The sequence below is a fragment of the Columba livia genome, chromosome 17 (assembly GCF_036013475.1).
Source record: "Columba livia isolate bColLiv1 breed racing homer chromosome 17, bColLiv1.pat.W.v2, whole genome shotgun sequence".
Taxonomy (NCBI): Eukaryota; Metazoa; Chordata; class Aves; order Columbiformes; family Columbidae; genus Columba; species Columba livia.
Window position 1 is genome coordinate 13,067,271 of NC_088618.1, and position 16,580 is coordinate 13,083,850.

Genomic DNA, 16,580 nt, shown 5'->3' on the forward strand with positions numbered 1-16,580 from the left:
GGAGACCACACCTGGAATATTGTGTCCAGCTGTGGCCCCTCAGTTCCAGCAGGACAGGGAACTGCTGGAGAGAGTCCAGCGCAGCCACCAAGATGCTGGAGGGAGTGGAGCATCTCCCGTGTGAGGAAAGGCTGAGGGAGCTGGGGCTCTGGAGCTGGACAAGAGGAGACTGAGGGGGGACTCATTCCTGGGGATCAATATGGAAAGGGGGAGTGTCAGGAGGATGGAGCCAGGCTCTTCTGGTGACAACCGGTGACAGGACAAGGGGCAACGGGTGCAAACTGGAACACAGGAGGTTCCACTTAAATTTGAGAAGAAACTTGTTCCCGGTGAGGGTGGCAGAGCCTGGCCCAGGCTGCCCAGGGGGTTGTGGAGTCTCCTTCTGTGCAGACATTCCAACCCGCCTGGACACCTTCCTGTGTAACCTCGTCTGGGTGTTCCTGCTCCATGGGGGGATTGCACTGGATGAGCTTTCCAGGGCCCTTCAACCCCTGACATTCTGGGATCCTGTGTGTGATTCTGTCCTGGCTCTCCGCACCGCAGCCCCATGTCCAGGCCTTTCTCCATGCACTGCCCTCCCTGGTGCTTCACACACCCGAGGGGTCCCTGGTTGGTCCCCATCCGTCCCCTGTGCTCTCGGGACAGTGGCTGCACTGGGTGGTGACAGGAGGGGACAGGTCACCTCCCTGCCTGGCTGAGCTGTGCCGGGTGAGGGTCCTGCTGTGTCCCAGGGGTGTGGCAGCTGTAGGGGCTCTGAGGGGGTGGGAAGGCGCTTGTCACCCTCTCCTGAGCCCAGGTGTCCCCCAGCAGTGCCTGGGGACCCCCCACTGCAGGACTGACCTCCTGGGATTCAGCACCCCGTACCCACCCCGGTCTGCTGAGCTGGGCTGATGAATCCTCATTTCCCTTCTCAGTAAAACTCCCGTTCCAGGCAGGCGGTGGTTGTTGCTTTCAAAGGCTGGGGGGTGGAGGGCACAGGGTTTCATCTTTCTTTTTTTGGCTCACTGAGCGGTGAGTTTGACCTGAACATGGGCTGTTTGGGTCTGGGTGCCCCAGCGCGGCGCGCAGGGCAGGGACACCCGGTGCCGGTGGGTTTGTGCCAGGAGGGAAGAGCGGCTGTCAGCACCTTATCTCAGCCCTGTCTGCTTCGCCTCTGCCAAAGTTCTTCCCTGTTTCTGCTGACTTTGCCCCTGTGTGCGGAAACGGCCCCTTGTGACACCTTCCTGTCACCGGCACCGTCCCGGCCGGGCTGTGTTTGTGCCGGGCTGCCTGCCGTGCCGAGCTGTGCCATGGCAGCCGCTGCCCGCTGCGGCGTGTGGCTGCTGCTGCTGCAGGCTGTGGTGCCGCCGGCCCGGCCCTGCGGTGAGTACGGACACAGCCCCGCACCCCCGCGTCCCGCCGGGGTCTTGTGCGCAGGGGACGGTGCCCACAGTGGGTCCCCGGGGAGCGGGGCTGGGGGGACGGGCACCACCCCCTGCTCCTGCTCCAGCCCCAGGGGGGGCTTTGCGTCGTGTACCCCCCGGTGAGGAGTTTTCCAGGGCTGAGCTCTCCCCACTGGGCTTAAAGCTCATTCCTGTGCCAACAGCTGCCCCATGACACAGGTCCCTGGGGGTCTCCTGGGGACAGGGGTGTCACCCGGCGCCCTGACAGCCCCTCGACGCAGCGGGTTGGTGCCCAGGCATTGGGTTCTCCATGTTCCTACTTCATGTCACGTCTCTTTATTTTGTTTTTTCCTCATTTTTTGCGGAGAGACTTGAGGTTTTGGGACCTGAGGTGGGAATGCAGAGGGTGTGCAGCAGGGGTGGGTGCTGGGCCTCCAGGGGTGCGGGAGCTGCAGGTGCCGGGGCCGGAACTTGGGGTGGGCTCGGCCCTTCCTGCCCCCCTCACTCTCTGCTTCCCGGGGCTGGGGGGGCGTAGGAGCCCCAGAGGAGGCGCAGGCGGCAGTTCGGGCCCTGAGCTCCCAGCTGCTGGGGCTGGCGGGGGACCCAGCGCGGGACCCCGACCCCAGTGTCTACCTGGCGCTGCGCCTGGCCGGCGACCACGACCTGCGCGGGGAGGAGCGGTACCTGGCGCGGCTGGGGGACGCCTTCCAGCACCGCTATGGCCGGTAGGTCCCGGGCGGGACACCAGGTCCCCGCGTGTGCCTGTGGGGGATGTCCCCTGTCCCCCATGCTGCCAGGCCGCTGACACCAGGTCCCCGCAGGAGCCTGCAGGCAGCTGTCCGGCCCCATGGCCACCACCAGCAGGACGCTGCGGCCACCAAGAACAGCACGTATGTGTGCGTCCCCCGGGCACAGTGGCAGCCCCCGGTGTGGTGCGGGGGCTCCAGCTGCCATCCAGAGCTGCCGCGGTGTCTTGCAGGAGCGCCGAGGGGCCGGAGACGGGGCGGCTGGCGCTGTACCTGCTGGGGCTGCGGGCCGCCTGTCCCCCGCCAGAGCCTGGTCCCCAGCGCTCACTGGTGACGTGGCTGAAGTACTACCTGGAGGAGGACTGGGCAGGTGAGAGCAGCCCCACGGGGTGACCACGGCCACCACCCACCTGTGTGCTGGCCCATCCAGCTGTGGGGCCACCAGCTCACCCCGGTGACCTGACACCTCGTCCCCAGGCTCCCGGCATCACGGCCACCCCCTGACCAGTTACTACCAGTATAGCCTGGGCGTGCTGGCACTGTGCGTCCACCGCAAGCGGGTGCGGGAGGAGGTGATCCGCCGGCTGCTGGCGGCTGAGCACCATGGCAGGTTCAGGCACGATGGAGGCAGCGCCACGGGTAAGGGACCGTGTGGCCAGGCGGTGCGGTGGCACCCCAAGGTGCGCACATGACACCAGTGTGACACTGCATCCCCGCAGACACGGAGGCGGTGGCAGCACTGGCCTTCACCTGCGTGGAGCGGGAGCGGCTGGTGGGGCCTGGGCTGGCGGCCGAGCTGCGGGCGGCCACACGCGGGGTGAGGAGGAGGATGGTGGAGGCGCAGGGTGAGGACGGCTTCTTCGGCAACGTCTACAGCACCCCGTGGGCCATGCAGGTGCGTGTCAGCGCAGTGGCCCACGGGTGCAGAATCTGGTGGGGGTTTGGGACACGGGTGTGGGGGGACGTGTGCAGGATGGGGTGTGGGCTCAGGGTGCAGGTTCACAGTGGGTGCCAAAGCGAGCACGGGTGCAGGTTTGGGTGCAGACATGGCCCAGGGCCGTGACCCACCTGCGGCTGCTGTCCCACCATCTTCCTCCCTCCCACTCTCAGGTCTTCATCGCCACCAACACGTGCCGGGGGCAGCTGGCGTACGGCCGGGCCATGGCCGCACTGGTGGAGGACCTGGACACCTTCAGCACCGCCGCAACCATGGCTCAGGTGCTGCCGGCGCTGCATGGCCGCTCCTACCTGGACATTGCCACCATGCACTGTCACGAGGAGCCGAGTAGGAGCCGGGGGAGCCGGGATGGGGTTGGCACAGATGCCACCATGCTGGTGACTTGGTCTCCATCAGTGCCATGGTGGTTTTCTACTTGCAGACACACTGACGCCTGCTGTCCTTGAGCCTTTGCCTGAGGTGCCGGGGAACATGACAGTGCGGCTGGTGGTGGAGTGTCCTGAGCCGCGGTGTCCCCAGGGCCGGCTCTATGACCAACTGGTGCCCGCGCCAGCCGGCGCCTCCCTCCTGGACGTGCTCAAGGCGGCCGCTGCGCAGGGACCCCACAGCTTCACGTATGTGATCCCAGGGTGGGGGTACCCTCCGGGTTCCCTGGGTGTCACACCCGGGGTGGCCATGTGCCCTGCACCTGTGCCATGGGCTCACCCAGTCCCCAGCGCCTGGCTCCCTGGGCCAGACCTTCACGGACCCCCTGTCACCCACAGGTTTGACACCCAGGACACCCCCCAGGGCCCCTTCCTGAGCCGGGTGCTGGGGCTGGGGCCCCGGCGGCACGAGCGGAGCTACTGGCAGCTCCTCACCGCACCCAGCACCAGCCTGCAGATGGGTGAGTGACAGGTGGGGGGCCCGGGGGGGTCGGGGGTCCTGGGCAGCCCCCACAGCTGCTCTCCCAGCTGGGGCTGCTGTCCCTCTATTCGCAGGTGTCGCCGACTACAGACCCCACGATGGGGAGACCCTGATCCTGCGCCTGAGCCAGTGGTAGAGGGGGTGATGGGAATGAAATGGGGGCGATGTCAATGAAAGAGGGGTGATGGTAATGAACCCCGTGCCCTGGGCACCAGACCTGCCGCCTTCTGCTTCGTCCTTCCCCTGCGTCCCCACGCCGGCACCACAAACCTGCCCGGGGAGGAGTGTTGGGGACACGGTGGGACAGGAGCACCCAGACCGGCAGCTCCTCCCGTCCCCGCCCCACTCGGGGAGCAGCCGCTTTTGGGGTGTCCAAAGCAGCCGGTTTTGGGGAGGCCGAGCTCGCCCCTGGCAGCTGCCGGCCGAGGCCAGCCCCTCTTCAAACCCTCGGGGGTACCCACCCCTCCCCACTGAGCCCCCCACCCCGAGCGCTCGGGGACCGAGGTGGCTCCAGTGCCACGGGCAGCCCGAGGGGACCCACGAGTGTGTCCCCAACCTGCGTGTCCCCGCCCTGGGATTCAACCCAGCCCTGGGGCAGGAGCGGGGCGGGAGGCGGGGCCGGCGCTGGTTCGGGGCGGGCGATGGTCCCGGTGCGGTGGGAGCGATGGCGGCCGCTGTGCCCGCCGTGACTCAGCCGGGGCTCTGACGCAGCCCCGCTGTCGCCATGGAGGCCGCTCCGGCTGCCGGCGGAGCCGCTGCGGCGGGATCCACGGACACGGCTCCCAGCAGCGCCCGCTGCGGCGGGGGCGTCCCCGGCCGTGCTGCCCCGGACCCCTCCAGACCCCCCGCACCCCCGGACCCCGCGGCGGGGCCGTGACGCGGCGGCCCCGCGGGGAGGAGCCTCCCCCTCCCCGCTCCGCTCCCGCCATCGCCAAACTTTCCGCTCGCTCCCGGTCGCCGCCGCCGCCTCCCTCGCACTTGGCACCGGGGCTGAGCCCCCGACCCCGCCCCGCAGCGGGTGACGCCGGCAGGAGCTGCGGACCCGCCGCCAGCACCGCCGGGTCCCGGGGCTGCCGGCCGGCGCGGGAGGACGGGTCAGAGCGGCGGGGGGCGGCGGGGGGGAGCGGAGCCGGTGCCCATGTGCCCGCGGGCCCGGCGGGGCCATGAAGCGGCGATGGCGGCCGGCGGGGGGACCCTCCGGCCCTGGAAACCCGACCCGGGGCAGGCGGAGGGCGCTCGGCCGTCCCCGGGGCCGTCGCTGCCCCTGACCCTCACGGTCCTGGCCTGGCTGGGCACCGGCAGCACCATGGCCGGCCTCAACAAATGGATCTTCGCCACCCACGGCTTCCGCTACCCGCTGCTGCTGTCGGCGCTGCACATGCTGTCGGGGGTGGCCGTGGGGTACCCGCTGGGCTGGGCGCGGGGACCGGCCCCACCGGCCCCCCGGCCCCGCGCCAGGATCTACCTGCTGAGCCTCACCTTCTGCACCAGCGTGGGCCTGGGCAACCTGGGCCTGAGCTACGTGCAGCTGGACGTGGCGCAGGCGGTGGCCACCACCACGCCGCTGGTCACGCTGCTGCTGTCGGGGCTGCTGGGCGGCCGGCGGCACCACCCGCTGCAGTACGTGGCCATGGGGCCCGTGTGCGCCGGGGCCGCCTGCAGCATCGCCGGCGGGCTGCGCTTCCACCAGCCCGGCTGCGCCTTCCTCCTGGCCGCCACCGTGCTCCGCTCCCTCAAGTCCCTGCAGCAGAGTAAGTGCCACCTGCTTGTCCCTGTCCTGCACGCTGCCCTCCCTCCCCTGGCATGCATGGGGCTGCTGGTGCCGCCCCAGTGCCACCCTGGTGCTGGTGCCACCCGCTGCCCATCCTGGCACCAGTGCAGCTTCATTGCCACCCCAGCCCTTATGGCACCCTGCGCCCCAGTGCCACCTCCTGTCCCATCCCAGTCCCAGAGCCACCTGCTGCCCCCTTGGCCCTGGTGTCACCTCAGTGCCTCTTTAGCTCTAGTGCCACCCCAATTCTAAAGCCATCCCATTGCCACCCTGGCCCTGGTATCGCTCTCTGCCCACCTTGGCTCCCGTGTCACCCCAAGTGTCACCTCAGCCTCAGCAACACCCTCTGCCCGCCCTGTCACTAGTGTGATCCCAGTGCCACCCCAGTGCCAACCCTCCCCACCCTGTCCCTGGTGCCACCCCAGGATCACCCTCAACCACCCAGGTGCCCCCCCTTGGTTCTGTGCCATGGTCCTCGCCCTGAGGTGACCCAGTTTTATTAGTGATGGGCAAATGCTTTGGTGTCCCTTTGGTGGCCCATGGGCACCGCTGGCTCCCAGTGATGCTGTTCCATGTCATAGGGGGTGACATGGGGGACACCCAGGCTGCCCCATCCCCACCCTGTGGGCTCCCTCCCCCGGTGCTGTGGGTGGCTGGGTCCCCTGCGAGTCCCCGTGCCGAGTGCCATTGTCCCCATGCCTGGAGACTCCAGCAGCCTGGGCCACGATGTCCTTGGCAGGCGGCGGAGAGGAGCCAGCGGGTTGTTTTTCAGCTGGGGAGGGAATATTTCCTCTGACTGTACCAGGGCACTGTGGCCATCCGAGGGACATCACCACCCAGCACCCACCCTGGTCCCCTTGTCACCCATGGGACATGGAGGGTGGTCCCAGGGGGCTGCTCCATCCGCCTGGGACATGGCACGTGCATGCCGGTGCGTGGCAGCCAGCCCGGCTCTGCCTGCTGTCCCCAAATGACTTGAAGGGGACACGGGGACACAGAGGGGACAGGCCACATACCCGGAAGTTTTGCTGCTGCCTGCAAAATCAGCCACAAAAAAGAGGATGGAGGAGGGGTGGAAGGCATGAGTGCTCCAAAATGGGGTGGAGAAACTGCCCCGTCCAACCCTGCCCTGTGTTGCCCTGGACCCCCAAACGGGGGTGTCCCCGAACTGGGGTGTCCCCACGAAGCAGGGCACCCCCAGCCCCATGGAAGGGGCTGCCCCCCACCATTGACCGCTTCTTGGTGACATTTCAGTTTTCTGAACCACTTGGGCAGCGAGCGGGGGCTGTGTCGGTGGCTGTCCCTGCTGGGACACTGCGGGTGTCCCGCTGACTGTCCCTGTCCCCCCAGGTCTGCTGCTGCAGGAGGACCGGTTGGACGCGCGCCGCCTGCTCTGCCTGACGTCCCTGCCCAGCTTCTGCCTGCTCTTCGGGGCGGCCGTGGCGCTGGAGCTGGGCCCCTCCTGGGAGGGCGTCCTGCGCTACGACGGGACCCTCTGGGCCTGCGTCCTGCTCAGCTGCCTGGCCTCCGTGCTCTACAACCTGGCCACCTTCTGCGTCCTCTCCCTCACCTCCGCCCTCACCGTCCACGTCCTGGGCAACATCACTGTGGTGGGCAACCTGCTGCTGTCCCGCCTGCTCTTCGGCACCCACCTGAGCGGGCTGGGCTACCTGGGCATCGCCCTGACGCTGGCCGGGATGTTCATGTACCACCAGCCGCACCTCATCGCCGCGCACTGGGCGGCACGGCCGGGACGGGGGCACCCCCGGCCGGAGTAGGGACTGCTGGGGACCGGGCAGGGGGCGGGCAGAGCTCTGCTGTGTGCACCGGGCAGGGCGTGCGGGTGTGCGCAGCTCTGCGGTGCACGGGAGGGCTGGTGTGCACGTGTGTGCCGGTGTGCGTGGTACTACGCACACAGGTGTGCAGGCGCGCGTGGCTCTCTGCGCACATATGCGCGTGGTATGGCACGTGTGGGTGTGCTGGCGTGCACGGCGTTGTGTGCGTATGTGTGCTGGTGTGCACACGTGCTGCTGTGCACAGTTCTGTGCCGGTGTGTGCAGGGCTGTGTGCCCATGCGTTTGCGGCTGTGCAGGGAACCTGTGTGTACGTGTGCTGGTTTGCACAGCTCTGTGTGCATGTGTCTGCTGGTGTGCATGGCACTGTGCACAGGGTGTGCACAGGCTCTTTGTGCACCCATGTGTTGTGTGTGCAGCTCTGTGCACGCGTGTGTTTCTGTGCGTGTGTCTTCTGATGTGTGTGGCACTGTGTGTGTGTGTGCTGGTGTGCACAGCTCTGTGTTCACGTGCTGGTGTGCACAGCCCTGCGCACATGTGTGTGTTGATGCGCACAGACTGTGGTGCAGTGGGTCTGTGTGCATGGCTCTGGGTGTGCAGTGGATGTGTGCACGGCTCTGGGTGTGTGTGGGCATGTCTGGGTGTGCACAGGCTCTGCAAGTGTGTGTGGGTCTCTGTGTGTGGCTATGCATGCATGGGGCACGAGTGTGTTGGTGTGTGAAGGCTCTGTGTGTGCAAGCAGGTCTCACACATGTGAGCACGTGTGCATTGGTGTGGACTCGGTACGTGTGAGCATGTCTGTGTGCACAGCTCTTTGTGCACGTGGGCGTGCATGTGCTGGTGTGCACAGGTTGTGTGTGGCTGTGTGTGCAGAGCACGCGTGCACACGTGTTGCTGTGCACAGGCTCTGTGTGTGCGTGGGTCGCTGCCCACAGCTCTGCATGGGCCACGTGTGTGTTGGCGCGTGCAAGCAGATGTCACGTGTGGGCAGGTGTGCTGCTGCGCGCAGGTACTACGTGCACAGGCGTGTCAGTGCAGAGCCTCTGTCCTCATGTATGGTTGTCTGCACGGATTCCATGTGTGCAAATGCACCTCTGAGTGTGCCTGGCTCTGTGTGCAGGGTGTGTGTGTGCAGGTGACAGGAGCAGCTGTGCTCACAGGCTCTGTGCGGGTGAGCAGGGCCCCGTGTGTGCATGCACTGTGTGCAGCAGCTCCACACGTGTCCCCGTGCGCACACGCAGGCTGGGCACGCGCAGGGCCGTGGCTGTGGATGCACAGATGTGTGCGCCTGAGTGTTGTCCTGCCTGGGGAAACACAGAACAGCACCTGTGTGTGTGTGTGCGTGTGCGTGCGCATACATGTTTGTGTACCCGTGTGTGTGTACACGTATGTGTGTGTACATGTGTCTGTGTGTGCACACGTGTGTGTACACGCGTGTGTGTCACTGCTGAGCTCTGCTGGCTGGAGTGAACCCGGGGCTGTGCACACACATGGTTCTCGTGGCCAAACAAGATGCCCAGGGATGGGGTGGGTGAGTGTCCCCTTTCCTGTCCCCAACTCCACCGTGTCATCCTGATCCCATGGAGCTGCTGATGGCACTGCCAGCGCTGTCGGTGTCCCCACCCTGTCCTGCTGGCCACCAGGGCTCCAGCTCCGGTCGCATCTCCCACCTGGCTGTGGCTGAGCAGGCAGGAGCAGACAGGGCTGCCTCATACAGCCCAGCGAAGGGGACGGGGACGGCTCAGACCCACTCGCCATCGCTCCGGGACAGCGCTGGGCTGCGTGGCAAAGGGACGTCCCAGCGGGTGTGTGCCCTGGCACCGACACCGGCACACACGTGTGTGCCCGGCCCGACGGGCGCACCGGCAGCACTGCAAGCAGTGCCTGTGGTGGCTGCTGCGCTCACCGTCTCTGCGCCGGGGCCGATGGACCCAGCTCTGATTGCACTTGTCCTGAAATAAAGCTCTATTTTTGTCGTACTCCACCCTCGGCTCCCGGGTGATGTCCCATCCACAGTGCTCGCCAGCCTCATGGTGAGAAGGGCGGAACTGCCCGGTGTCGGGATGGGAAACTGAGGCACAGCAATGCCTCGGGAAGCCCAGCTCGCCGGGGGAAGCCAGCGGCGCCGTGCCCACCGCAGCTGGTGTCTCCGTGCTCTGTTCTGGAACAGCTGCGGTTTGGCAGCCCCAGGGCTGGGACTGGGACCCTCGCACAGGACATGGGAGGGACGCGGTGACAGGGAGAGGAGTCACCAGCTGCACTGTCCAGAGTAGGGCCAGCCCTGCCCTGGGGCAGCGTGACGCTGGGGAGCATCCTGTGTCACCATCCGGTCCCTCTCCAGCCCGTGACTCACGTCTCCCCACACCCACAACCCGCAGCCCCTGGAACTCCTGCTGGCTCCCGCCCTCTGTCCCAAACAGCGATTTTCTTCCACTGGTCAGGATGGTGAGGTTTGGGGCTGCTTCTGGATGTGTCCTGGGAATGGCTCCTTCCCCGGCACACGGTGAAGGACGGGCAGCTTGCCGGGCTGCCGCGGTGTGCTGGGTACCGCGTGCCTGCCGCCGGTGCCACCTTTGCTGGGTGCCCCAGGGCCACAGCTGGAGCGGTGCTTGTCCTGCAAAGGACTCAAAGGGCCCCAAGTTACCAGCAAGTGTCCCCTGCTCTGGGCACGAGCATGGCAGCCACCATCCTGCTTGCTCTCTGGGCTCACATTTCAGAGGCTTTTCCATGATGGGGCGGGCTGAAAGTTATTTTGGTTCAACGGTTCCCTTCAAAAGGTGAGTCCTGGTGTGACCCCAGGGATGGGGCTGTGGGAAACTCCCCTCCCGGGCATCACCAGGACCTCCCACCTGCACTGTCCCCTGCAAGGGGACGGGAGAAGCGGGACCAGCAAACCAGCCCTCCTGCCGCATCGCCAGGTTGATGGGCCCTTCCCTGGGCAACGCGCAGTTGTTCTGGCCCCTGACTTATTTATTGGCACTGGGATCTGCCTGCATCCTGCATCTGCGGCTTCGCCCTGTCTGCCCCACGGGTTCTGGGTGTCCTGGTGCTGGCCCCATGCCCTGCTCGGGGACTGTCACCTGCCGCTGCCCGCTGTCGCTGCGCAGGGGTGGCTGGTGCCGGGCTGGCACGGGGGTCCTGTGGGCAGCGTTTGTGCCGGGCCAGGGGCTTTGGGGTTCCCATGAAGATCCTGGCAGCAGCGGGCAGGCTGGCCTGGCGTGGTGGCCCTCTTGGGTATTTCAGGCCGTGATCTCAGCCTGGTGGCATCCGTTCAGCCAGCCATCCCTCCCCCTGGCCTTCCCTCCGCCCCAGCCCCGGGAAGGATTGGGTTTCCCACAGGCGGCTGCCCGTGTGCCGGATCTGGCACCGCTCTGGCTCAGCCGGGCGAAGGAAAGGCAGCCCAGCCCCGGCTGCTCTGCGGGTGGGGGAGCAGACTGGGGCACCTCTGGCACCTTTCTGGGCAGCAGGCCCTGCAGCACGGGGCAGGATGAGCCCAGCAGGTGCAGCGGAGGACAGGGACAGCACACGTGTCCCCAGGCCTCAGCCCCCCGGCAGGCAGTGGCTTCCCAGTTCCCCTCACCAACCCTGGCTCCCTGGGCCCCGTTTCGGCGTGGTGAGGGTACCAAGGTGGACTATCACCCTGGTCTAAGTGCCACGAACCTGCTGCTGAAGCCCCTGTGGCTCTTGTGCCCCCAAACATGGAGTCCTTTCCTCACCCATGCATCTCTCCAAGCACTCTCTGGTTCTCGACTCTCTAAATAACACCGACTGGGAAGGTCTTGTAACCCTCACACCCCCATTCCAGGGCTCATTAACCCCTGAGATGCCGCTGCCCGGGGTTAACTATGCAGCAGGCACCCAGCCCCCAGCCTGGCCTTCCCACACGGGCACTGCCCTCGGGTTTCTGTGCTCCCTGTCCTGAACCGCGTGGAGGGGACCGGAGATGTGAGCGGTGACAGCTCTGAAGCCGGTGAGGTGGCGCCTCCACATGCTTAGTCCAGCCATGCTGGAGCAGCTGGCTGGCAAGGAGCTCCAGGTGAAGTGTGAAAGGCTGATTCTTCTGGATTTGCCCCTGAGGGTGGTGAGAGCCTGTCCCAGGTTGGCCAGAGAGGTGGTGGATGAACCATCCCTGGAGACATCCCAGGCCAGGCTGGACGGGGCTCTGAGCAACCTGAGCTGGTGAAGATGTCCCTGCTCATGGCAGGGGGGGCACTGGGGAGCTGGGAGGGCCCTTCAACACAAACCGTCCGTGATTCTATGATCTGCTGTGAGACCACTGCTGAAATTACCCTCCAAGGTGGTGATGGAGCACAGCAGGGAGCGAGCTGTGAGCCACTGCCCTTGGGGAGGAGCAGCGTGTCTCTGTGCAGGGGAGAGGAGACCCAGGGTGGCTTTACTGCACGTCAGCGAGGACAGACACTTGCTAAGTTGGGAGCCTAAGGGGGTAAATGCTCCTTCTCTCATATATCAGGCTGGGGTCTTGCAGCTACCACATCAGTCTTCAAATCGTGTCAGGGACCAGCCTGCTCTGGAGCTGAAATTATGGCAAAACCTTTCTTAGGGTAGACATTGCCAGGCATTGGAACAGGCTGCCCAGGGCAGTGCTGGAGTCACCATCCCTGGAGGGCTGGACAGACGGACATGAGGTTCTCAGGACATGGGACAGTGCCAGGGGTGGGTTATGGTTGGACTTGATGATGGCTTTTCCAACCGAAATGATTCAATGATTAGGAAAAATGCATTCTACTTGGCAAGACAGCCTGGCCCAAGTATGGGTGACATGAAGAGTACAAAGTCTAGCAGCAGAAAGCATCTAAGGATGCTTGAATCTGCCAAAGGCTGGTTGGAGGCCAGGAGATGGACAGGATGTCCCTGCCAGGCTCATGTTCTCTGCTTCAGCACCTAAAAACCCCTCCAGAATTTGCTCTTAACCATGTTGGGGCAGGCTGGCTGTACTGGTGACTTTATTGCTCTCTCACTAGGGCATGGGCTCACTGCTCTTTGTTTTTATAAAATATCTTGACTTTACATCATAAAGTTTTGTTACTCGTCACAGCTGTCACTTGAGCTGCTTTGAAACCTGCCAGGTGTCAAAGGTTGGTCGTTGTGGGTGTGGAGGAGCACTACCAAAATGCCACCAGTGTGATACACAATCACAGAATCACAGAATCATTTTGGTTGGAAAAGCCCCTCAAGGTCATTGAGTCCAATCATAACCCACCCCTGTCCCTGCCCTATGTCCTGAGAACCTCATGTCCGTCTGTCCAGCCCTCCAGGGATGGTGACTCCAGCACTGCCCTGGGCAGCCTGTTCCAATGCCCCACAGCCCTTGGGGGAAGAAATTGTTCCTCACATCCAACCTCAACCTCCCCTGGCGCAACTTGAGGCCGTTTCCTCTGCTCCTGGCGCTTGTTCCTGGGGAGCAGAGCCCAACACCCACATCGTTACAGCCCCTCACACTGACTGGGGCCGTGGGACTCTCCACGCTGACCCGGGGGCTGTGGCTCCTCTCTCACACACGTCAGCCTGAGGTCTCCTGCTCCCACCTGAAATCTCTCTGTTATTGCCACTCCAGACTTGCTGGAGCTGAAAGATTCGTGCTGTGATAAACCAGAATTAACACATGGTTTGCTGTTGAGCGATGCCAAAGCGTGCCCGGAGCAGACTCCTGGTTTATAAGGACGCGATGACCTCGTGCCATGACCCACACTGACAGCAGGCCTCCTCCTCCTGCTCCACCTTGGCTTCCCAGCTCTTTCTGAGCAGCGAGCAGCTCACCCAAATAACCACGGATCTCCACAGGGAGGCCAAGGCACCTTCGGAAAAAGGGTTGGGGCAATCAGGTGGGGGAAGAGAAAGGATCAGATAACAGAATGCGGGACACCCTTGCGCCTGTCCCGGGTGGGGATGCTGGAGTCTGTGCTGTTCCTGCCCTCTCTGGAATGCAGATGACTGGACTTAGGGCTGCTGCCTCACAACCCAAAGTCATATTCCAGCTAGGAAAAACAGACGTTGGTGACACTCCAAACACCCTGACTCACAGCTAGTTTGTGTCCTGTACAAGCACAATTTGTGCTGGAATAAAACAACGCTCTCCAAACACATAATGGTTTCAACGTTACTGTCAGGACCCCAATACAAATGATGTGTGAAAACTAACCACACAGCTCAAACTGCGCTCCTTTTATTTATAGTAAACTCCACTGCCGCTGTTTGTGTTGTCAATCCCGCGCTCTCAGCTGCAGACCCCTATAGACCAGGAGTTTGTTTTCAGTGCTCGGGTGTGGATCTGGAAGAGCTGCCGCTGGCTGTCCCGTGGGTTCTTGCCAAGAGGTCGCAGCAGCTCGTTTGCGCTCAGAGCGGCAGCATTACTCTTACCACATTTTATAAACACCGGTATCGCCCTGACGGAGAGCTGACCATTCGGAGCCTGTCGGCGCTGAGGACTCTGTGCTGGTAGGGGAAGTGCTGCTGCCAGAAGCTCTTGTTGGGTCGAATGACAGGGCGGCAGGACCCCATGCAGGGGTGGGGGTGTTGGGGCCATGGAGTGTGCTTCAGGAGATGGGCCAGGCAGGCGGTGGGACCTGCTCACCCCAGCAGTGCCGCGCAGCAGCGTCCAGCCTGTCCCCACGCTCTGGATCTCGGCTGATACGGAGTCGGAGCAGCTGGAGGTGCAGGTGATGGGGGTGTCCCTCATGGGGACACACAGGCACCTGCTGTCAGGACAGAGGGGTCCACCACCTCCAGGGCCACAGGAATGACCCGAGGCTGGAACAGCTCTGCTGGGGGACAGGTGAGAGAGCTGGGGTGTTCAGCTGGAGAAGAGAAGCTCCGGGGAGACCTTAGTGTGGCTTTTCCAGACTTAAAAGGGGCCAATAAGAAAGATGGGGACAGACTTTTGGGCAGGACCTGTTGTGATAGGACAAGGGGTGATGGTTTTAAACTAAAGGAGGGAGATTCAGGCTGGACATGAGGAAGAAATTGTTGCCCTGAGGGTGGTGAGAGCCTGGCCCAGGTTGTCCAGAGAGGTGGTGGATGAACCATCCCTGGAGACATCCCAGGCCAGGCTGGACGGGGCTCTGAGCAACCTGAGCTGGTGAAGATGTCCCTGTCATGGCAGGGGGGGCACTGGGGGAGCGGGGAAGGTCCTTCCCACCCAAAACTGTTCTATGATTCTGTGAGTGTATGATGGTGCTGATGTGGTGGGTGAAGAGCAGGAGGTGGCTGTTGGTGGCCACCTTGTCCCCGAGGTAGAGGTTGGGGTGATCCATGACAGGCTGCATGGCCGGGGGAGCTGGGGCAGGGTGGGGGGTGCTCCTGGAGCCACCACCATTGGGGCACCCCAGTTGTGACTAGAAATACATGTAGAAACACACCCAGCCCTGTTCCCTGCTGGGCTCCACTGCCCAGTAGCCCCAGGGGGTCAGGGAATGGTGGTGCGGCCAGGCCGGGCCCCACGGCAACCGCTGCCATGCGCACGGCGGCGGGGCCGGGGCCATGGAGGAGCGGGGCGGAGGGAGGCCTCGCCTCACCTTCTTCCCGCCGCCACAGAGCCAGCAGCTTGGAGGGCACCGGTGAGCAGTTGGGGACCCTCACACTGGGCTGGGGACCCTCACACTGCACTGGGATTGGGGACCCTCACACTGGGCTGGGGACCCTCACACTGGACTGGGGGATCCTCACACTGCACTGGGGTTGGGGACCCTCACACTGGGCTGGGGGACACTCACACTAGGCTGGGGCTGGGGACCCTCACACTGGGCTAGGGGACCCTCACACTGGGCTAGGGGACACTCACACTGGGCTGGGGACCCTCACACTGGGCTGGGGCTGGGGACCCTCACACTGGGCTGGGGGACCCTCACACTGGGCTGGGGACCCTCACACTGGACTGGGGGACCCTCACACTGGGCTGGGGCTGGGGACCCTCACACTGGGCTAGGGGACCCTCACACTGGACTGGGGGACCCTCACACTGGGCTGGGGACCCTCAGAGCAGCTGGGGCTGGGGCACCTCTTACATGGGCTGGGGGCTGGGGAAAGAGATCAGTGGGGTGGGCTCGGCACCCCCTGCACCCTGTTTTGTGTGACACGAAGCCCCTGTCACCCGGAACAGCCCTGTGGACTCAGACCCCGACACGAACAGCCATGTGCCCGGCAGCTCCTCCGGCCGTGTCGGCTGCCATGCCCTGCTGCTCATGGAGAAGAAGGTGATGGCCTCCACTCCCCATCGGCCCTCCAGGGCCCCCAGGATGGGGAGAATCCGAGATGGGGTTCACAGCCCCTTCCAGCACAAGGGGAGGGTTTGTTCTGTGTTTGGCTCTCCGTGGATCTGTCTCAGAAAAGCAGAGGGAGATCCTCCTCCCCTGAAGCGGTTGGTAGTGAGACCTGCAGGTGACATGAGGCTGGAGGGACACCTTGTGCAAACACTTGGGTCTCACTTCTTCAGAGTCCTTAAACCATCGCTTAAGTCTGCAGCCCGTAGGTCTCCAGCCTGCTGGATCGGGGTGTGGGTGCGAGGTTGGGGGGCAGCTATCGGCTCTTGGGCTGCCTTCGATGAGAATGGTTGCACCTCCATCCTGACCTCAGGACACACTTGCCGTATCCTATCTGCAAGTCGACTACATTTGGAACAACAAGCTACAGGCGTTGTCAGTCATGGGCTTAACTGGGACTTAGATGTCGTTCCTGCGATACCTAAGGAGACCAAGGGTAAATGATTAGAAATGGGAGAAGTGCTGATGTGTGACCTCCCAGCAAAGGGGACTAGGCAAAAGTTTTGAAACATTTACTGTTCCAATCCCCCTTTCTGTGCCTCTCACTTTGAGTCCAGCAGTAGCGGGTCCATTAGCAACAGCAGGTGAGATAGTCTCTCCTGCGGGAATGGGTGGGATGACAGGTTGAGCCTATAAACTCAGAATTAGGATTTATGGTGGCGTTAGACACACCTGGACCTTCAGGCACTGGGTAGCTCCCTTCAGCTCTCTTTTGCGCAGATGGGCTTGTTGCCCTTAGTGCGCAGCC

The 16,580-nt window shown here is 63.9% G+C and overlaps 2 protein-coding genes across 4 annotated transcripts; both read left to right on the forward strand.

Annotated features, from left to right (window-relative positions):
* Positions 1–379: 379 nt before the first annotated feature.
* On the forward strand, positions 380–4,208 carry TCN2 (transcobalamin 2). 3 transcript variants are annotated; one of them, XM_065033948.1, is made up of 10 exons: positions 380–1,362; positions 1,918–2,107; positions 2,204–2,272; positions 2,341–2,498; positions 2,606–2,767; positions 2,848–3,023; positions 3,239–3,413; positions 3,508–3,700; positions 3,851–3,972; positions 4,040–4,208. In XM_065033948.1, the coding sequence occupies exons 1-10, from the start codon at positions 1,029–1,031 to the stop codon at positions 4,126–4,128; spliced, it is 1,668 nt and encodes a 555-aa protein (XP_064890020.1). In that variant the 5' UTR covers positions 380–1,028; the 3' UTR covers positions 4,129–4,208. The 3 variants fall into 3 exon arrangements, with proteins under 3 accessions (XP_064890020.1, XP_064890022.1, XP_064890021.1); XM_065033950.1 differs by having other exon boundaries at positions 386–1,362; positions 4,067–4,208; XM_065033949.1 differs by having other exon boundaries at positions 388–1,362; positions 2,362–2,498.
* A 209-nt stretch (positions 4,209–4,417) lies between these two features.
* On the forward strand, positions 4,418–9,540 carry SLC35E4 (solute carrier family 35 member E4). The gene is made up of 2 exons (XM_005502923.4): positions 4,418–5,743; positions 7,114–9,540. Exons 1-2 carry the CDS (start codon positions 5,131–5,133, stop codon positions 7,539–7,541), a joined length of 1,041 nt encoding a protein of 346 aa, XP_005502980.2. The 5' UTR covers positions 4,418–5,130; the 3' UTR covers positions 7,542–9,540.
* Positions 9,541–16,580: the final 7,040 nt, after the last annotated feature.

Bases quoted from the DNA above. Each gene is read 5' to 3' on its own strand.
- TCN2 (XM_065033948.1), top strand. From the start codon at position 1,029: ATGGGCTGTTTGGGTCTGGGTGCCCCAGCGCGGCGCGCAGGGCAGGGA. The intron at 1,363-1,917 runs GTGAGTACGGAC...GGGGGGGCGTAG, and splicing joins GCCGCCGGCCCGGCCCTGCG to GAGCCCCAGAGGAGGCGCAG. The intron at 2,273-2,340 runs GTATGTGTGCGT...GCTGCCATCCAG, and splicing joins GCGGCCACCAAGAACAGCAC to AGCTGCCGCGGTGTCTTGCA.
- SLC35E4 (XM_005502923.4), top strand. From the start codon at position 5,131: ATGTGCCCGCGGGCCCGGCGGGGCCATGAAGCGGCGATGGCGGCCGGC. The intron at 5,744-7,113 runs GTAAGTGCCACC...CTGTCCCCCCAG, and splicing joins CCTCAAGTCCCTGCAGCAGA to GTCTGCTGCTGCAGGAGGAC.